Below are 22792 nucleotides of genomic sequence, written 5' to 3' on the forward strand. Positions count from 1 at the left end.
TCGACCGGAGCACCAAAGAACTCCTGGGTATACTCCTCCCACCAATCACCGAAGGTGTCAGTGCAAAGGGTTTCTGGGGTGGCCGGTCGAAGGCGGAAATTCTGGCATTGCTCTTGGAACTCCCTCGTGGCAATATTGCATTCCTTCTCTGAGGAACCAGGTTCACGTCCATGGCTTAGGACGGTTCGGGAAGAGAGAAGAGGGACCGGGCAGCCTTGGAGGTAGCCGAGTTGTCGAGCAAGGAAGTTAGGATGGTACACTTCCCAACCCGCTCGTTTCCCATCGCAGCCGAGAGAAAGGTCGCGAGTGAGGACGAACGACCCCCATGACTGACGAAGGTCGGCATCTTCGTCCGCGCCCCACATGGATGTGGGTAGCCTGGTGGAGGAAGGATAGTCTCGACGACGACATATCAGGAATTCGTCGTTGGAAAGGTCATCAAGGGTGAAAAGGTACTTAAATACCTCTTCGGCTTGGTGAGGGGGTGTCGGTCGGGAGGCCAGCTGTGGTCCGAGCGCTTCCGTTGGCGAGAAATCGATGATGGCCGGCCGAATGGAGGCGAAGTAAACTTGCAACCAGAGTTGGAAGACCCAGAGGGGACCATTCTGGTGTGGGTCGATCTTGTGAAGGGTCGTCTCGGCCAGGCAGCGAAGAAGATGGGCAAGAATGTTGGAGCTAAGTGACAGGACGTGACCACTAGCCAGGGCCTCGGCGACCGGCATGTTCCCGACCAAGCATTTGTTCGACTTGGTACAACAAATGTATTTGTTGTACCAATAGAAGAGGAAAGCTTCATGTTCCCCTTCTTGCAGGGCCTCTTCTCCTCGGCCGGTGAAATGGAGATAGAGGGTGTTGTAATTGAAGAAGTTCTTGTGGAGTTTCTGAACGTCTTCTTTCGACGGGATTTGACCCTCACGGCTCAACATCTCAAAGGCCCGTCGATCGAAAAGCGTCTTCAAGTCAAGATTCGACAGGTACCCGGAAAGGGCCGCATCGACGGAGAGTCCAGTTGCCGAGGTGCCCAAGATGGCGGTGACATCAAGAATGATGGGGCCGATGGGACCAAGGGGGAGAACCATGGTGTTGGTGGTCGAACACCAGAAGCACAGGGCGGCTAGGAGAAGCTCCTTGTTGAGAACGACATCCATAGATGAGAGGAGGATGGCGTCGTAGATGCCGAGGGCCTTCCATTGCTCGCCGAAGACCTTTTCCATTCGAACAACCCAAGCTGCCCAGGTTGTAGTGGTCGAAGGCCAGGAGCCTTGAGGTTTCGCCGCATCCCATCTCGACCATTCAAACCCTTGGAGCAAGGGTGATAGACAGTGCTCCTGGAGAAGTCCAGTAATGGCTGACAGTACTGCAGCTTTGAAAATAGGACCCAGGATTTAGTGTGAAGTGCTCATGTCACTTTCAAACCGTATGGTTTTGATGGAGCTTCGATCGAGAATCTTCTGACATTGATCACATTCCCTTGAAAGCTTAGAGATAAATGAGGCCATTGTAAGAAGTTTAAAAGGTACGGTGGAAAATGTTTTTTTTCTGAGTTGGGGGATTTGGAGACGAAGACCTGGGAGAAGAACTGCGCTGGAAAACAAAGGCAAGAAATTTCAGAGAGATTTTGAAAGCGTAAAGTATGAATGAGGGATTCTCAGTATTTATAGGATTTTGAAAGGAAGGGCAATCGTTCGAATTTCAAAAACAAAGGGCAAAATCGACCGAAGGAATCGCTAATCATGATGAACATTTGGGAAATGCAGTTGAGAAGACCGAGGGTCTCAGATTTTGGGGGCGCACGATTACGTGTGATGGCGAGATTAATGGCGAAAGACGTTTCGACGTCTGCACGATGACAAGCGGCTCGCGGATTGAGGTAGAGTGGCTAGGTTCAGCCATAAGGTCATGATGGCACGACGGTTCAAGTGGCCGCACGCCTTAAACGTCATTATGGGGATTGGTCGTGTTAGAAGACGCCACGTGGCAAGATGGTTAGCAGGATCAAGATCGTGCAATCGTGCTCAATAAGTGCGCCTTGGAAATAGAGCACTAGGGTTCTGAGGTTTACATTCGCTTCTTCAAGGCCGAACATCGGCCAACGAATTCAGGCTAAAGACCTCAGAAGCGAGGGGGCAATGTTTGGGCCCAAAATAATAGTTTGGGCCGAGTATAGAATCATTCTCGGCCCAGAAAGCCTTGCGACAAGAATACCATGGATCGTTCAGTACGTGGGCCTCCAAACCTAGGTCGGCTAGGTCATAACGCAAGAGGTCGAATCCTAGTGCAATGAGGAGTCTCGGCAGGACCCGGAAGCGAATCCGACTCGGTTAAGGACTAGGTTCACAGTCCTAGTGAAAGTAGGACTGGTCGAGTTGGTGCTGATCAGGAGAAGAATACCTAGTTCGAGTAGGTTTTTAACTCGACCTTGGGGGGAGCCGTTGCTATAAATAGAAGAAGCTGCACATCATTCAGGCCCCCTGCAAATCAATACAAAACTGCCCTGTGCAAACTCTCAACAACTTGAGATTTTTTCTTTCTTTTTCGCTGACACATCTTCCGTTGGCATCAACAGCACTGTGGAAGCAACCGGTGATATCTTAAGTCAGCATAGATAGCTCTGTCACCGTAGAATCAGTCGATCTCGCAATATCTTCCGTTGGCATCAACAACACTGCAGCGAGAACGGTTGATTACCTATCCAAGTCTCGGTCGAGGAGGATTTTCGGTTCCTTATTGATTGAGGTCATCTCATTAGCCTTCTCGGCGAAGTGAGGTGTTACGGCATATCGAGCTCGGCGCTTTGCTCGCCGAGTTATTTTATGATTGGATATTCCCAAGTGGGATTTAGAGTTCGGCATTCGGACGGCCGAACCACGTTCACCATTAAAACTTATATTTGCATTGAGTATTTGTGCCCTTACACTCTGGTGTCGATTCGGCGTGAGTTTACTCTGACGAATAGCATCACTATGACTGAATCCGACGACGACGACTCGTGAACTTCGTAAGAATAGTACCTTGTCTTCAGGTTCGAGAGCCCAAGAGGTCGAGACGTGTTCCTTTCTCGGCCACAATCGCAAGACGCAGAAGTCAGCCGCGCACCCAACGTAACATCAACAAAATTTACTCCTCGGCCGAGCTCGACCGATAAGTTGGCACGCCCCGCATCCACCGAAGGACGTAGTTAGCTTATAGATTACTCGGCATGCGCGCCACGTAGGATTGGTAGTTTCTAGGATCAACAGGAACAGATAGGGAAAGTGAGAAGGATACAAGGAAGCATGTGGAGACAAGTGTAACAGAACACGTGCCGATACATCCACTACTTTGTCAACAGCAAAAGTATCCCATATCAGCAGGGTCGAACGTACTCTAGATTTGATGGACTTGTTTTGACCCTCAAATTCTTCAGTCGGCCTTATACTCTGGAGGAAACCAGACAATCCTCCAGCCCAGTTCAAGAATAAGCTTGTGGAAAGTTACTTCTTAAAAAGCAAAAGTATCTCATATCATCTATTCTCCTTTTCTTCTCTTTATCCTTCATGCTGCCTGCAAGATAGGGAGAATGAGAACAATCAGCCGGAACTCGAAATCAAACTTCTGATCTGGGACTGATTGCTTGGAGCTCTGATTGCTTACCTTATCTGTCACCTCTTTCAGCAGATCCCCTAGCTCGGCGACTTGGGGGACTCCCACTACATGGTTTGTATCGCGCTTGACCAAGCCTGAAACTACAAGTAAGCTTTAAGTGAAATTGATACATTACCTTGTGCATCTCCACCAGTTAAAGATACCACCCCTAGATGGAGGAAGCGTACTTCCAGAGAAGATGCCACATCTACCTATGAGACAGATAAGGCAACTGAAGACGAGAGCTTGAACATATGTCATTTGTACTAAATCATTCACTTGTACTCACTAAAGGAGAGCTTGAACCTATGTACTTGCGTAAACCCTTCACAATTAATGAGAACTCCTCTACTCCGTGGACGTAGCCAATCTGGGTGAACCACGTACATCTTGTGTTTGCTTTCCTATCTCTATCCATTTACATACTTATCTACACTAATCACCAGAGCAATCTAGTGAAGATCACAAACTTAATACTTTCTGTTGTACCAAAGTCCTCACTGATTTTGTGCATCAACAATCCTTAAGTCATTACCTTTTTGCGTTGGTAATGGATGAGTTAACAGGACATATTCAAGATGATATTCCTTGGTGTATGCTTTTCGCAAACGATATAGTGTTGATAGATGAAACTCAGGAGGGGTAAATGCGAAGCTTAACCTTTGGAGAGAAGTGTTGGAATCTAAAGGTCTTCGCCTAAGCCGATCAAAGACAGAATATATGGAGTGCAAGTTCAGTGCAAATGGAGGCCAAAATGAGTTAGGGGTGAGGATCGAAGATCAGGAAATACCAAAGAGCGACCGTTTTCGCTACCTAGGATCTATATCTTGCAAAAGAACGGAGAATTAGATGGAGATCTCAACCATAAAATACAAGCTGGACGGATGAAGTGGAAGAGTGCATCTGGCATGTTGTGTGACCGTCGTAGGCCACTAAAGCTCAAGGGAAAATTGTATAGGACGGCAATAAGGCCGGCGATGCTGTATGGCACAGAATGTTGGGCGGTGAAGCACCAACACGTACACAAAATGGGTTTGGACATGTGCAAAGAAGGCCTACTGACGCTCCGGTTCGAAGATGTGACTACGGGATAGAGGTTCAGGGCCGAAGGGGTAGAGGAAGACCTAGGAAAACTTTGGAAGAGACCCTAAGAAAAGACTTAGAGTACTTGGATCTAACGGAGGACATGACACAAAACCGAGCGCAATGGCGTTCTAGGATTCATATAGCCGACCCTACTTAGTGGGAAAAGGCTTTGTTGTTGTTGTTGTTGTTGTTATATATGTTAGACAAGTTTTGTTGTTGTATAAACATGAGTGGAACATAATATTGTTGATTTTATACATCAAACTGCATTTCTTTTGTTATAGGTGAGTTATTTTCCATGTACAAGTACTTATGTTAGGCACGTTTTGTTGTTGGTACATACAATATTTTGTATCATTGTAAAGAAAGATATTACATTACACCCATGGTATAATTGTTGTAGGTAAATTATTGGAAATTAATTTGTAGTTAGGTAATGAACATTTTGCATCATTAGAAATGAACATTTCAAATAGTAGGTAGGTAAATTAATTTGTTCTAATTATATAAAAAAAATTACACTACACCTAGTTATATTTAATTTTTCCAATTATTAAAAAAATTTATACTATACCCAACCAAATAACATTTATCTAACTTGTAGGTAAATTATTTTCCATGTATTGTTAGATATGTTAGGCACATTTTATTGTTGTATAAACATGGGTGTAACATAGTTTTTTTAATACTATGCATCGAACTACATTTCTTCTTAATATAGGTAAATTATTTTTCATGTATTAGTACATATGTTAGGCACGTTTTGTTATTGGTATAAACATTATTTTGCATCATTGTAAAACAGAGATATTGTACTACACACATGGTATAATTGTTGTAGGTAAATTAATGTGAATGTAGATAATGAAATACACTGTTCTAATATATTAATAAAAAAAGATAAATTCAAAAGTATTCAAGAGTAGGGTGAAAAAAACCAAATCGAATAGTTTTATGAAAATTCAAAGCTTTCTAAAAAATTAATATGCAATAAATTTTTAACATTAATGTCTTTTTTTTTCTTGTTGCAAAATCATTTACTCTCTCCTTACAATTAATTGTCTACATCAAATATGAAATAGGGGTATTTTAGGAATGTGAAAAATGTAAAATGTGTGAAGTAATATGAAATTAATGAATTTTCTTATGTGGATCCTAGTGTTTGGGTTTTCTTTGAGTAAAAAAGTGATGTAGGGTTTTATATGAAGAAAATTGAGTTAGAAGGGCTAAAATCATATTTTCAGTAAAAATAATCGAGTAATTTGAGTTAATTCAATTGTATATTCTTCTCTGTTGAAGGTGTGATTTATATACATGTAGGTTTACAAGAAAACCATAATAAGAAGGGAATTATAATATTAAAAATACATACAAAAAATATTGATTGACGCAAACAAACGGTTGTTGGTCTAACATGTAGGTCCCATGTAATACTGCATAGAGCAGCTTTACTCAAGAATTCTTCTCCTCCCTTTCAATTCTAGGATTAACCAAAATCAAATTACAGTGTAACAAATTATAAAAATGTAATTGAAACAAAATGACATCTAAACATGTGTTTTCTGATAAGGGAAGAATCTGGATCATGAGCGCCAAAGTGCTTTACTATTAATGTCTACACATTATCTCATTATCTTGTTAAAATTTCAAGGTCTGGTCAACAACCCATTACTAATTACATAATGCAACTTTTGAAACAAAATGAATGCAGTGTGGAACATATTATGTATAAGACAATCACATAGCTAGAATAACGACTTACCTGAAGGAGAAATCTTGCTATGGTTAAGGCTCTTCTACAGCTTAACTCCTTCTATAGGCAATATCTCAATAAATGAGGCTTGAGCTTTAGGGTTTCTTGCGGGTGATGGGGCATACCATACTTCTTCACTGGCGCAACTTAGTGTCTTACAGCTTCACATTCAGGTGATGGATTTGATGTGATATTTATGCGTATTGAAATCATTTATGACATACTCCCAACTTCACTAGTAACGGCTAGTGTAGGTGTATTATGTATTATATTTCTTCACTGGTGCAATCCAGTATCGTACAGCTTCACCTTCAAGTGATGGGGCCTACCATATTTCTTCACTAGCGTAACCCAGTGTTGTACAGCTTCACCCTTGAGTGATGATTTTGCCTTCAGGTGACTTTGATACTCCTATTTAAGTACATTGTTATATGATTTGAAAACGTTTTATCAATTTACCTTTGGGCGATTACGATACCACTATTTAAGTAAATTGTCATATGATTTACGAACATTTTACGGATTTGGCTTTGGGTGACTATGATACCCCTATTTAAGTACACGGTTATATGATTTATGAATGTTTTACAGATTTGCCTTTGAGTGATTACGATACCACTATTTGAATACATGGTTATATTATTTATGAATGTTCTTATAGCATGCTAGAGTTTTCAGAAAAACCTATTATGTATTACTATATGAGTTTTCTAAAACTAGGGGTTAGTATGTTCAAAAGAAAATTGGTTTTACTTATTATTATTATAATCCACTCACCCTTTGTTTTGCACCCCCTTCAGGACTCAGAAACGAGGTGTACAATTCCAGTGTTGAGGCATTCCCATATCAGTAGCTTTGAGCCCTCCTCCTTTTTATGTATGACCCATTTCTTTATAATCGCACCTTTATATAATATGTCTCCCACTGTGTTCTTGATTAGTGGTATGCTCTGGACATGTTACTCAGAAACGAGGCGTACAATTCCAGTGCTGAGGCATTCCCATATCAGTAGCTTCGAGCCCTCCTCCTTTTTATGTATGACCCATTTCTTTATAATCGCACCTTTATATAATATTTATCCCATTGTGTTCTTGATTAGTGGTATGCTCTGGACATGTTCAAGCATTTCTCATGTTTTAACTATCAATGATCAGTACCTTACCAATGTCATGTTTAATTTATGAATTTTTAATTATGTTTACTTATTTTGCAACAAATTTGCATCTATGTTTTACATGTTCTTAGCATAAACATGTTAGAATGGCTTTCATAATCCTCGGTGTTGGTCAGCACTTGCCCATCCTGGTATTTAGATAATGTGGATGCAAATTTCGTCCTCCTTGTTCTTGGACAAAATTGCACCTACAAAACAAATAACACCTTAGGTCAAGGCTAAGAGCCTCATGCACCCTTAATGAATTAGGGGGGGGTTGGCCGAAGAACCTCCGATGCCAAAGTTAGAAATTTTTGAGGCAAAAGTGTTTGGAGAATTTAGCAAGAGAATTGGAATTGAGTTTTGGAGAGAATGAGGTAGTATTTATAGGGGTGTGGCCAGCCCCTTTAGGAGGAGGAGGACCGGCCACTTGGTTAATATTTTGAGTGAGGTTCATGATTTGTAGCTAATTAGGAATAATTGAATAATAAATCAATTAATTAGCTAATTAATAAAGAGGAATGATTTGGGAGTTACCTTATGGAGACGATTTGATGAGGATGGATGAAATAGGCTTGAAAATAAATACCTATTTGGGCACTTTTGATTTGATTGAGGGATGATTGTCCACTGCTCGCATGTAGGAATTCCGGTGTGCCTCGAGGGTAATTTTTTCCTTTTTACCCAAAAATCCACATGTTGCCTCTTGATTATTTTTGGCTCCACAAATACCCCCACACCTGTTGGGCTACTCGTAGGAAAAGTCAACAAGTGTAGAGATCTTTTTGCTTTAGGAAACATCGGATTGTTTCCTATTTTGATGTTGATTCCCTCTTTAATAGGAAATTAGATCCTTCTAGGAAAGTGAAATAAATTTCTCTCAAAGCCTATTTAAGTACTGAAGGAAATTTTGTGAAAACATGTTCATTGGAGCAACATCTATAACATGCAATTAACAAATTAAAGGCGGAATCATGCTTGCATGCACTCAAAACAAAACATTACCCATGAAATTCAAAGCCTAGTAGTTAGGTGAACCAAGACTCAACTCAAAAGAAAGTGAGTTAAAAAATTTATACCTTTGTAGATTCCTCTTTGCAAAAGCAAAGGATAATCACCCAAGAGATAGGGCCTTCATTCCTTGTTTCTTAGATCCATGGATTTGGATGGAAGAATAGGTTTCTCCAAGTTCCCAAAATTGAGAACCTCTAAGTCTCCACACCAAGGTAAGATGTGAAAAAGAGATGAGTGACCTTGGAGGAGAAAGATTACTAGCTAATCCCTCCAAGGGTGGCCGGCCTCTTTAGAGAGAAAGGAGAGCTTTTTGTTCTCTCCAATTTCCTCAAAAAACCCTAAATGAATTTTGGCTATAAAGTCATATTTATACCTTTATTCATTGGAGTGGCAAACTTGTAATTAAAGCAAGTTCACTACCCTTCCTCTAAATGGCCGGCCTTAGGGTATTATTGGGCTATTTGGGCCTTTGTGAATCATTATTCATTAAGTTGTCATACAACTTAAGTCAATGGACTTGACGTTCAAAGCCTATTGGGCCTTAAGGTCCAATACTATCCCAAGGTCTTTAACGAACTTATTCGTTTGATTAATTAACATATTAATTAATCCTTGCCATAAATAATTAAACCATTTAATTATTCTTACTCACCTCCGTTGTTTCTTCAATCTCTACCTTACACGGTGTACGATCCATTAGGTTCCTTTTAGCGAGGCAGTGGGCGATTAAAACTCTTTCAAATCGATTGTGAATTGAAACTTACTTTCAATTCTCCCTTTAGTGTTTATACACGTTTAGGGCTTCCACAAACCATGAGTGACACCTAGCAGCATATCATGGTTACCCAAGCTAATCATAAGAGGTGGAGAACCTATTCAGTTTAGGATTACAATGCAATACGGTCTTTCTCTAATACAATACTCTTGACCACATTGTTTGGTTTGATAGTTTATTCATGTCTACTATCCAATGTGATTCATTTACTTATATGATTATCTTGAATGTGATTTGGAACGACTTCCTAAATCTCATTCATACTCTGGCCAAAGATTCTTAATCATATCATAGAGTATTCTCCCTCAAACGGTTTGAAGGTTAGAGATCCCTTGTTGCACATTCACTTGCCTTCATGGCTGAGTAGTAGTCAAAGATCAAGGACCTAACCACAAGACAACTATGATGCCTCAGGTCAAATGACTACTTTGCATTATCCCAACCATGAGTTCTCATGTGACATGAGTATGAGAACTCCTCGTTGATCGTGTTCAGTGGACTCATTCGTTATTGAGCACCTACATGCTTATCTTGGTGTCACTCACATCAATGACTCGAGACCAGTCACTCTCACTAAGAGAAGACATAGCACATACTGATCTTAACGGACTGTCAATGCCTAATTGGCAATCCTATGATCAGGAACGTTTAGGATATGTATACGAAAGAGAATGGTCTCATAAATCTAACTTGTTTAAATTACATTCTCCTAATTACATATTCCTTGGACTTATCGTTTAAGCATATAACATTTATATGAGACGGCTTAAAACAATAATCTATGCCCTTGATATTAAACTAGATTAGTTTAACATGTGAAATGTCCGTAAAGTATCATCATATGATTGGTTTTAGGGCACATTTCCAACAATCTCCCACTTGTACTAGAGCCAATCAGCTTGGTCATCAGTGATGATACCTCTTCTGTAGTCATTTCAAAAATGGCTGAGTAGTAGGCCTAGACAGTGGATATCTATATGTTATCCATAGAAGCAACCTTGAGAATAACGACATCACCATTATACATGATTCTCAATCATGTGGTTCAGTCTCTCATTTGAGTTCGGATCGTGATGAGACCTTGATTCCCTGGCTTGAGCTATCGCCCCATTAGTGTCGTAGTGTCGGTACACTAGAGACACTTTCTAGTTGGAACCGAATAGAGAGTTCATAAATGAACTTTCTCATCCAAACAACATTGTTGTAAGCTTCTATATAGCAATATATTTTGCATTCACAATGGAACACACTAAAGTCATTACTTTTAATGTTTCCATCCAAATATCTCTTCATTCATAATGAAGAAACATCCAATGATGGATTAGATTCATAATCTAATACATTTACGCTTCCATTTCGTTACTCTAATTCTTCCTCATTCTTTAAGGAATCTATCCTTTAGTATTTCTTAAATACTCAAGGACTCACTTGACAGTTGCCATGGTTCTGATCCTAGGCTTGCACTGATATCGTCTTGTACCTTTGAAAGTTCTAGGATGGGTACTAATTTAATCTAGTAATATAAATAAACTTCAACTTAACACTAATTCAATTTATGGTTTAAATTAATCAGATGTGCAAATTTAATCCTACACAAATATTCAGCACAAATATAAAGAGTACGCACATGATGTAGGATTTAACGAGGCAAAACCCACCACTGGGAAAATCCTCGGGCTACCAAGCCAGGAAGCACTAAGAAAGAAAGAATACATAAAGACTTACAAGAACTCTTCAACTAGACACACATACTAGTTGGCAGCTTTGTCTTCGCGCTTTGCTACTCGATCTTTCTTCAGTCTTCGAGTTGAAGTGGCACAACCCTAACGCAGTCGTCAATCACTTTTCCCTCGAACTTTGCAGGATGCTAACTCGATCATGCAGAATGTTTATATGATGAAGTGTTTGGTTGAAAAATCAATCAATTACGAAAATCACAAGGCACATTTTCATAATTGACATTCAATAAAAAACCAAATGAAAATCAGCATGAAAATAATATTTTCTCTTTAAAAACACATGCTATTGAAACCACAAGACAGCAGCAATATCAAAAATATTTTTTTTCCTTATTCCCAAAAACGCCAAGCTGCTGCCTCTCTTTTTATTTGTCAAAGAACGCCCTAATATATGCATGTGTGGCTGCCTTTTAAACAAAACAAAACCCTAACCTCCTGTATACCTCACGGCACCTCACCAATTAAATTGATAAGGATGGCAAACCATTTAGATAACTCCCATGCAATCAGATTATTTTGAAATCATGTTTTAATAATTAATGTAGAAAGGATAAGTCATTCTAAAGAGATAAAACCCACAAAGGGTAAGAGTCCTAACCCAAATACAATAACATGAGATATCAGATGAATGTAGTTGGATGCATGCATGCAAACGTACCTGAATGATTATCGCGTTTTGGTAACATCTTCGCATTGAAAGTGTGAGAAACCTCCCTAGGCTAAAACTATTACAATTGTAAATATGTAACAAGTCTAAGCTATTACAGACTCAGGCATTTTGTCAGGGATTGCCAATTTTACCCTAACAATCTCCCCCTTTGGCATTTCCTTGACAAAACCCTCTATCACAGTATTACAGACAACTAATAAACTTAACGATCATGCATAACATTGAAGTCTGTAACCTGCACACACTCAAACAAGAAAACCTGTGACGTACAAAAGATATATGCTGCTGTAAATGAAAGCATTTATCTATAACAGCAAGCAACCAAAAACAACCAGGTTTTCGAAATTCTACTTCTCCCCCTAAATATAGGCTTCCTACTTCTCCCCTTTTTTGTCTAGAAAGGTCAAAGGCCTTAGAGTTAACCATCAGGTGCAGTCAGCGGAAGATAAGTGGAACATAACAAAATGTGATGGAGAAAGATTTCCTTTATGTGAACTAGAACCGCTTCGGAAGAATAAAAGTGGGAACGAAATTGGGAGGGAAAAGAATACAAGTGCAATAGTCGAAAAGAGAAACATGAAAAGGAATGCAACTTTCATATTGTTAAGCTCCCCCTAAACAAATGCTTTAAAAAAAATATAATGAAATGCGCACGCAAATGATATGATTTTTATTTTTTTTTTATAATTGTATGAGAAGCATATAATTGTTCCAACAAGAATGAAAGAGTGCAAAAACACATGTAGTTATGAATCCTCATTCACAACCTAACATTGTCCCTAAAACATAACATGTATGAGGGTAGTTGCAAGTATAGCCAAAAGTTGATACTACACAAATGTAATTAAGTCTTACATGACCAACTTAACTTTAACCCTTAAGCTCACAAGATATACGCTCGAATTTTCATTCAAAGTGTTTGGGGGTAAGTGTATGCGCTCAAAAGATCATTACATGAATGCTCTACCATAGGCTTGCAGATTGATCTCATCTCCACACATCAAAAATTAACTTATTTGAATCAAGTAGGTCTTTGTTAAGGGTGTAATGGGGCTTCAGGTACTCGGTTAAAGAAATGAAGGATATAGGAAACACAAAGTCTAAGAAACTAATAGAGTAGTTGGAAATGAAACCAAGAGAGAAATACAGCAACGAACCAGGTAACTTAGCACTCAATTGAGCGGTTGGATTTGAGACATGAACGACATACAACCGCACATTTCAGATGATTCTTGCTCTTCATTTATGCCAACACACTTGATTTCTTATAATGCTGGCAGCTCACTCGTGATTCATAGTGACTTCTTTTCCTCTTTTCTTCTTTTGCTCTTCATTTGTAGTTGGCATTCGTCACAAAATTTGCATCTTCAACCTTTAAATAACCTTGAACACTCTCCTTTGAAAAACGTACTCTACTAGCTTCTTAGTAGGGTAGGGAATTTTTAATATAAGAGGCTAGGTAAGGAAAATGTAGGTTTAAGAACAAAAGGCTTACATATAGGCTCAAAAGGGCTAACTAGGGGAAAACATGTAAGGCACTGGCATATATGGCAATGATGGTAAGTCCTAATGCCTACTATCATCTCCAAAATAGAATAATATATGATACAAAGTTTTGAGAGGTCTCAAAGCAAGTTCTAGAGAAGAAAAACACATAAGATCACACACATGAAAAAAATTAAGAGTGTATGAAAAATGCACACACTATATTTAGGCACAAAAGCTCACATGGGTGCGGGTTTTACTCAAGTTAAACATGTTCAACTCATTAACATTGATATATTATCAACAAGAGGCTATTGTCCACAACAGAGTCAAACATATCATGCTAGGGTCATGTTATCAAGTGAACAAAGCTAGAACTCATATGAAATCATACTTTTCCATTTTTCCTCATACATTTTTTTTATTTTTTTTTATTTTTTTTTTTTTTAACAAGAAGAAAGACAAAAAATGCAGTATTTATGCTATATGAACATGCAAGCCTGCATTAATGAAAACATTTGCAAAGAGAGAGCTTAGTCAATATAAACAACTTGAAAGTGGAGATAAATTGACAAGTACACCACTTTGATTCTCTTTTCTTCTCCAAACTTGTCTTACTTTTGGAACTACCGTACTTGGAACAGATATAATTCTTGCAATCCGATTAATCTCTTTCAAATAAGTCACAAATTGTTCCTTAAGATTTTCTTTTTCAAAGTTCCTTGAAACTTTTTCTTGAGAAGAATTTTTCTTTCTAAGCTTATTGCACTTAGGCCGGATGTGACCAGGAATCCCACAAAGATGACATATAGGAATGAACTTCCTAGATTGTTTGGGTTTGTTAAGATTAATTGAAGTCTTGACAGGATTTGACACATGTGCAAAGATTGTAGATGTTTTGGGAGTAAGACCTAAACATTTATCGTCACCTACTTTCAAACTAGGAATATCAGAGGCTTTGACAAATCTGGTGACAGAAGAAGAACTTGCAGTCTTTGTAGACTCGAATCCTAGACCTCCTTTGTCTCTAAAACTTTTTCCATAGCTAAGCATCTTGTCAATTTTCCCCGAACCTATGCTCAACTCATGAACTTTTCTTCTCATCTCAACCACTTCGTCCTCAAGAGCTTTCTTATCAGACGAGAGAGTGTTAATTGTGGTTTGTAGAATGTGAATCTTCTCTAACAGCGACTCTCGCAGTTTCTCTCCATTGTCCAACTGAGATTGATGCTCAACTTCAGCTTCTTTCTTTTCACTTTCAACAAATGCAAGTTTCTTCTTCAAGTTAGAGTTATCCTTTTTTACTTGCACACTGATATCATAGAGATCAGAATATTTTCTCAAGACTTCTTCCAAGTTAGGTTCTTCAACAAATGAACCTTCTGTGTCATATCCATCAACAGTTCCTATAAACGCAATCGTATCCTTCTCAGATTCCGACGTAGATGCATCCCCTGAATCACTATCGCTCCAAGTGACCTTCATTGCCCTATTCTTTTTCTCTTTTCTCTTGATAGTGTTTGCACACTCATAAGCAATGTGTCCATAGCCTTGACACTCATGGCACTGAATCCTATTGTTAGAACTCCTATGTTCACTAGTTCTAGATGATCTAGAGGCTTTGTCATGTGAGACATCTAGAGAACGAAAGTTTTTTGAGTTCGAACCTGAGTTGGTTCGTTGCTCACGACCCTTGGAATTTTGAGACTTGAGAAACCTTCTAATTTGCATGGTTAATTCAACCAATTCATCTTCGGACAAGTCTTCAATTGAGCCATCACTTTCTTCTTCTTTGACAGCTTTGAGAGCAATGCTTTTCATCTTCTTAGAATCAGGAAGCTCTAACTCGTACGTTTGCAGAGACCCAATCAATTGCTCAAGCTTGTAGGTGTTTAGATCTTTCGATTCCTCAATCGCTGTCCTCTTAGCATGAAACCTCATAGGAAGTGATCTTAAGATCTTTTTCACAATCCTATGCTCAGGAATACTGTCACCAAGATTGTGACAGCCATTGACAATTACGCTAAGCTTAGCATAAAAGTCAGAGAAACTTTCATCATCAGACATTGTGATATTTTCCAATTTTGTGATGAGATGTTGAAGTTTGGATTCTTTAACAGTTGAGTTACCCTCATGAGTAACTTCAAGAATGTCCCAAGCTTCTTTCGCCGTTGTACACTTACTTATGTAATTGAATTGTTCAGGCGAAACGGCTGTGAATAAAGAATTCAAAGCCCTTTGGTTAAAAGTGCTAGAGCTACGCTCATCATTGCTCCATTCTTTCCTAGGCTTAAGCTTAGATATCGACACAGAGGATTCTCCTTTATCTTTAGTTTCTTCAATCGTTGGAGGTTCCCAACCTTCTTCAACAGCAAGCCACACCTTGTCATCTTGCGCCCATAAAAACGATTTCATTTTTTACTTCCACGCAGCATAGTTGTCACCATCAAAATGTGGTGGATGAGAAACTGAACCCATAGCACGATTCATCCTAGACTACCCACGGATCTCACTAGGTATTTTTAGTGACCTGCTCTGGTGCCAATTGAAAGTTCTAGGATGGGTACTAATTTAATCTAGTAATATAAATAAACTTCAACTTAACACTAATTCAATTTATGGTTTAAATTAATCAGATGTGCAAATTTAATCCTACACAAATATTCAGCACAAATATAAAGAGTACGCACATGATGTAGGATTTAACGAGGCAAAACCCACCACTGGGAAAATCCTCGGGCTACCAAGCCAAGAAGCACTAAGAAAGAAAGATACATAAAGACTTACAAGAACTCTTCAACTAGACACACATACTAGTTGGCAGCTTTGTCTTCGCGCTTTGCTACTCGATCTTTCTTCAGTCTTCGAGTTGAAGTGGCACAACCCTAACGCAGTCGTCAATCACTTTTCCCTCGAACTTTGCAGGATGCTAACTCGATCATGCAGAATGTTTATATGATGAAGTGTTTGGTTGAAAAATCAATCAATTACGAAAATCACAAGGCACATTTTCATAATTGACATTCAATAAAAAACCAAATGAAAATCAGCATGAAAATAATATTTTCTCTTTAAAAACACATGCTATTGAAACCACAAGACAGCAGCAATATCAAAAATATTTTTTTTCCTTATTCCCAAAAACGCCAAGCTGCTGCCTCTCTTTTTATTTGTCAAAGAACGCCCTAATATATGCATGTGTGGCTGCCTTTTAAACAAAACAAAACCCTAACCTCCTGTATACCTCACGGCACCTCACCAATTAAATTGATAAGGATGGCAAACCATTTAGATAACTCCCATGCAATCAGATTATTTTGAAATCATGTTTTAATAATTAATGTAGAAAGGATAAGTCATTCTAAAGAGATAAAACCCACAAAGGGTAAGAGTCCTAACCCAAATACAATAACATGAGATATCAGATGAATGTAGTTGGATGCATGCATGCAAATGTACCTGAATGATTATCGCGTTTTGGTAACATCTTCGCATTGAAAGTGTGAGAAACCTCCCTAGGCTAAAACTATTACAATTGTAAATATGTAACAAGTCTAAGCTATTACAGACTCAGGCATTTTGTCAGGGATTGCCAATTTTACCCTAACAACCTTTCTAGGTACAACTCATATCAATGTTTTCATACAATATGAAATACATAAATCACCTTTCTACGTATGCATAAAGGATTCTATTTACGCATTATTTCTATGGGAGTCAAAGGGTATATTCCCTTTGAGAAGGGCAACTTGCTAGTCTCACTAGAGTCGTCCTTCTAATTGAAGTTTATCATCATATGAGAAACTTCCTAGCATCTTTTGTCTATTATTAGGGATTGATATAATTCAATTATATCTTGAAATATATCATTATAGATTTCCATCCCATGTTTATAGACTATGTCTCCCATATACATTCTATCGTTATAGAATGTTTAAAGTCATAACTTTAACGAAGAAGTATTCTTTTTCATTTCCAAAATTAATATATCATATATATATTCTAATTTAGGAATATGATTAACTCCCACTAATCTTTTGTAAACCTAGTAAACAAAAGATTCATTCACATGTTTATGAGAAATCAAACGATTTGATCTTTCTCTCATAAGACGCTTATAGCTCCCACTAGCTTGCTAAGATCCATGATGGATGGATCTCTACAACTTACATGTCTTGTGATTCATAGTTTTAGACATATATTATCAAGACTATCTTAATAATGGTTTCGGAAACCCATATTATGTCCAAACATTGAATCACCATTTAGTTGTAGCTAGCAATCTTCGAATTAATTGAAACCATGACTACGTCAAAGACGGTTTCTTCAAAGTCAACCAATCTCTTTGATTGTAGTCACCTTAAGCTACCAATTAGCTATGAAGGTTTCATCATTTTGTGTCAAATGGTACTTTACCATTTCCTTGTGTATATCTCGTATATACACTCAATGTAGTCATAAGGATTTTCATTCTTATTTCTTTCGAATTAAGAGGTGCAACTCTATGACATAGTCATAAAGTTCACACCATTCAACTGAGACGGTTTATAAATCCTTCTCGACTACCTTGGAGCTTGTGGTATAGGAACTAGGTTGTTATATTTGTTGATTACTATCTTGTCTCTCAAAGAACCCATTCTTTGAGTTCTATCTCTCATTCATTTGCTCTATCTTAGGCAAATCCTAGTGTAGGATTACAATGAACTACCCAACAAACAACATTTGTTAGTTGGTTTATAGAAGTGATATCCAAATGTTAATTTAAGGATACCCACAAGATAATTCTTTAAACAAATATTGCTTATTAGCACACAACCCCAAATCTTAACATGATTAAGATTTGTCTTTCTTTCCAACTACATCTTATGGAGTCATGAAAAGTTTGGAAGATCTTCTAATTGACAATCATATTGTCTTAGAAGTATATATCCTATATATGGGTAATTGATAATATCCAACGAACTAAATCTTATTCAAGTTCGTTCTTCTCTTAATGGAGAAATCCATTATCTTATGATGCTTCTTTCCTTGATATCTTTCAAGAAAACTGTTCTAAAGTGTTACCTTTCATTGGATCAAATCTAAGGAGGTAAATACTTTAGACATCTTACTCATCAACTTACATTTCTTGAATTCTTTGAAACGTTTTGCAAAGTATTCGGACTTGTGTTTATTCAAAATAAACTATAGTCCAACCGAGAGTGATCTTCGGTGAATGTCATACAACATGAGTAGTTTTATGTTGTGGATAAGTGCCACTAACATCTAAGTGAATTAACCTCAACAACTTTTTGATTCTTTCTTCCTTTCCAAAAGAATAAAGATTCGAACATTTCGCCTCTATACAATTTTAATAAGAAGGTATTGGATCCGGATCTAACGATCCAAAGCATCCATCTATGACCAACTCGTAATTTATGTTTTAGAGGTATCACAACTCAGTTGGGATTAGTCACTACCTTGCAACCTTTTGGGTTTTAAGCATCGTTATATTCTAAACAGTTAACACTACCATATCATCTCTACTATAGAAACAATCAATTAGATTACAATAATCTAATCATTCATTAATAAAGAACAATGTTTTGTCAAACAAAACATTCATCCATCCCTTATAGTGATGGAATTAAGTTCCTTAAAATTGGAATGTAAAGACAATCTTTGGTTTCTCCAATTTCTTTGGTAGTTCATATGAGGAAGTAAGTACCATCTGCTTTCGCAGAGATCTACATTTGATTCACGTTCCGAATGTGAAGTACTTTCTCTTCTCTCATTAATCTTCTACTTCTTATTAGCCACAGTAAAACATAGTTACTAATACTGAATCATGCATTCAAGTAGAAGAACCAACTGTTTTGAACTTTTCAAGAACAATTTACAACACCTTCGAAAGGTGTGTTCTTGACACTTGCAAGACATTTCTTACAAATACCCCTTCCAATGTCCATCCTTTCATAAAGAAAGTTTGTTCCCTTGGAGTTTATTTCGCTTTCTTCATTTGACTTCTCCTTTTGACTACAATAGTCATGGTCCCTAAACTCCCACTATCTCTCTTGAAACTTATTTCAATTGTGTTATACACATCAAACGATTTGGAGAGTGTGTGGTTATTGTTCACTATATAGTTTACAATAAACTTAATGAACCATTTGGATAGGGACACAAAAGTGAAGTCCTTGCCTAGTTTCCGTTTCTAGAAGTGGTTTAACACTTCAACACTCATTGATTCAAAATCATCATAAGTCCATGTTGATGGACTATTTTTGTCAACCAACCATTATGTTCTAAACATAATTACAAACTTTCAAGAGTTGTTCAAGGCAACTCTCATTTCTTCATACAACAATTTGTAAGTGAAGAATCATAGCACATAAAGTGTCCATGCCCTTTTGCTTTCTTCTCAAGTTCTTTGTTCATTTAACAAAGAAACAAGCACTAGTGTTTGCATTAGCTAAGGGTTGTTCAAAGCAACTCTTATTTCTTCATACAACGATTTTTAAGTGAAGAACTATGACATTAAAAGTGTTGTCCTCTTTATGATAGACTTATCTAACATGTTCTTCCAATGATACATTATCAATAGGAAGATTGTGAGGATTAGACTACTTAGGTACATATACAATCCATTTAAGACAATCTTTGGGATTGTGGTACCAAGTCCGGAAACTAAAGCATTTGGCTTTTCTTTGTCAAGTTTTGGATAGCGTTTGCAAATATATTGGTAAACAAATACATAACAAATATAAATTGATTGATTTTAAGCCATTTGATCCGGGTCTTTAAATCAAATAGCACCACCCACTATTTTTGGCAAATTCCATATCCCTCATCGGAATTCGAGAGTTTTGGAGGAAACTCTTAGTAGGGTATGGGAGACTCATCATTACCAAGCCCACCTCAGAATTATATCATTTTGGTTAGCAACAATAATGATGAGAGGATAACTCTTAGCCATTTACAACTTTTGTAATTACCCATCTATTTTGGCCTCTAGAGAATGATTGCCTCAGAATTATATCATTTTGGCACCATTGCACTTAGTTAAGTCATTCCCACCATGCTAGTTTATGTAGGGGTTCAAGCACAACCTCAGAATTATATCATGTTGGTCATACTCGTTGTCTACACTCACTTCATCATATATGTTTATGGACTCCTTCTAGATGTAAGCACATACTTTGAATTTCCCCATTATAGGGTGAAATCGGTGTATGAGTCACCAACGATTGGAGCCCACCACGGTGGAAGGCCTACGAAAGAGTGTTCAAAGCACTCTCACGTTTATCAACTTAATAATGGTTTGGTTGAGGGTTTTAGGTCTCATCACATATAAATATACATTTTAATCTTATTAAAACAATTTTTGTCCTATTACAACTATTGGTCCATTTGATTGTTTTTAGTTGTATATAATACTCCCCCTATGCTTATAAAACGGTTTTTAAAGCAAGAGTATATGATACTACTAACATAAGGTTTGCATTCATTGATGGACTATATAGTTGCCTTAGGGCCTTAGGATGACTATGAACCTTTGATTAGATCCAACACGAGCCTAGTGTTGAATCTCGGTCTAGGGATGGTGATTGATTTTAGTTACGCGTTTAATCACATTAAGGCGTGTTGTCTTATTGGGCGTTGGACCCGCTACTCCATTTTCATGCATATCAAATAAAACAAGAAAGGAGTACTTCAAAGTAAAGATGAGCTTATGCTCTTTACAACATTTGAATAGTACAAATTACTTTAAAGTAAAGAAGAGCTTATGCTCTTTTACAACATTTGATCAAATCAAATTACAACCAAAATCTAATCTACACATTCCCATGGTTCAAACAAATTTGAAACGGCCTTTCACATAGCTCAATTATCGTAGGCTTAGGTTCATAATCACCCTTTAATTAATTAACGCTTTAACTAATTAAACTTGAATGCAACATTTTCATTTGGTTTTTGTATCCATAAAATTGATTTAAATGGAGCTAAATGAAATGAAAATCCAATTCTCATTTAAAGAGACAAAACAATTCTGTTCTCAACCTAATTTGGGCCAAAATGCAATTACCACAACTTTTTGGGCTATATTGCAAAACATAAACTTTTGGGGTCACTTTGTAAAAATACAAAAGTCCACTACTTCATGTAATTACAACTAGAACCCAAAATTTTCAACAAATACAAAAACTTCATTAAAGGAGCAAAACAATTTGTCCTTTAGCGTTTTTGGACCTAAACGTAAAAACGTAAACTTTTGGGCCAAAGTGCAAATACAAAAAAATATCAAAACTTTATGTAATTGCATAAAAGCCCCAAAAGTACCCTATTTTAATAGGGTGGCCGGTTTTAGATATAAAAGGGAGTGATGTGTGTGTTGATTTGTAGTTTTGACATAAAGTCATGCAAGAGGTGCATGACACAAAAGTCATGCAAGTGGTGTGTGTGAAAGGGAATTAATCCTTACACACCCATCAATATTTCTTTCACCTTTCAAAATAAATATCTAACACATTTAAACATTTGAAAAGCACAAAACAAAAAACTTTATGAAATAAATCAAAACACCAAACTTTTTGTTCTTGGCTAAAATATCAAGAACAATGAACAACATTCATGAAAAACTCAAAAAATCTCCATGAACATTTTTCACCCAAAGACATCCCAAAACCACTCAAACTTAAGGGAAATAACATATAACCAAACTAGGGTACATAGGGGTTCCAAAAGTTACTTGAAAACACTTTTAACAAGTAAAACAAGAACCCAAAAATCCACCCTTTGGATTTGGCCGAAAATCCCCAAAAACATGGCACCAAATTTTAGCTCCAAAATTCATGCTCATATGAACTACATCTACAACATTTGAGATGAAAAATTTTCTAACAAAATTTATATTCAAAGAAGCAAGAATAAAGCTTGTAACAATTACAACATTCAAATCAAAGACTATGAACTACAAAACCCAAAAGGATTCACCAACTACTAGACCTAGGCTCTGATACCACTTGAAGGAAATTTTGTGAAAACATGTTCATTTGAGCAACATCTATAACATGCAATTAACAAATTAAAGGCGGAATCATGCTTGCATGCACTCAAAACAAAACATTACCCATGAAATTCAAAGCCTAGTAGTTAGGTGAACCAAGACTCAACTCAAAAGAAAGTGAGTTGAGAAATTTATACCTTTGTAGATTCCTCTTTGCAAAAGCAAAGGATAATCACCCAAGAGATAGGGCCTTCATTCCTTGCTTCTTAGATCCATGGATTTGGATGGAAGAATAGGTTTCTCCAAGTTCCCAAAATTGAGAACCTCTAAGTCTCCACACCAAGGTAAGATGTGAAGAAGAGATGAGTGACCTTGGAGGAGAAAGATTACTAGCTAATCCCTCCATGGGTGGCCGGCCTCTTTAGAGAGAAAGGAGAGCTTTTTATTCTCTCCAATTTCCTCAAAAAACCCTAAATGAATTTTGGCTATAAAGTCATATTTATACCT

At 37.5% G+C, this 22792-nt stretch overlaps 1 protein-coding gene across 1 annotated transcript; it reads right to left on the reverse strand.

Moving 5' to 3' along the window:
• Positions 1 to 13836: 13836 nt before the first annotated feature.
• On the reverse strand, positions 13837 to 15714 carry LOC114827110 (golgin IMH1-like). The gene has a single exon (XM_070812969.1). The coding sequence runs from the start codon at positions 15712 to 15714 to the stop codon at positions 13837 to 13839; it is 1878 nt and encodes a 625-aa protein (XP_070669070.1).
• Between the last annotated feature and the right edge of the window lie 7078 nt (positions 15715 to 22792).

This window comes from Malus domestica, chromosome 15 (genome assembly GCF_042453785.1).
Source record: "Malus domestica chromosome 15, GDT2T_hap1".
NCBI lineage: Eukaryota > Viridiplantae > Streptophyta > Magnoliopsida > Rosales > Rosaceae > Malus > Malus domestica.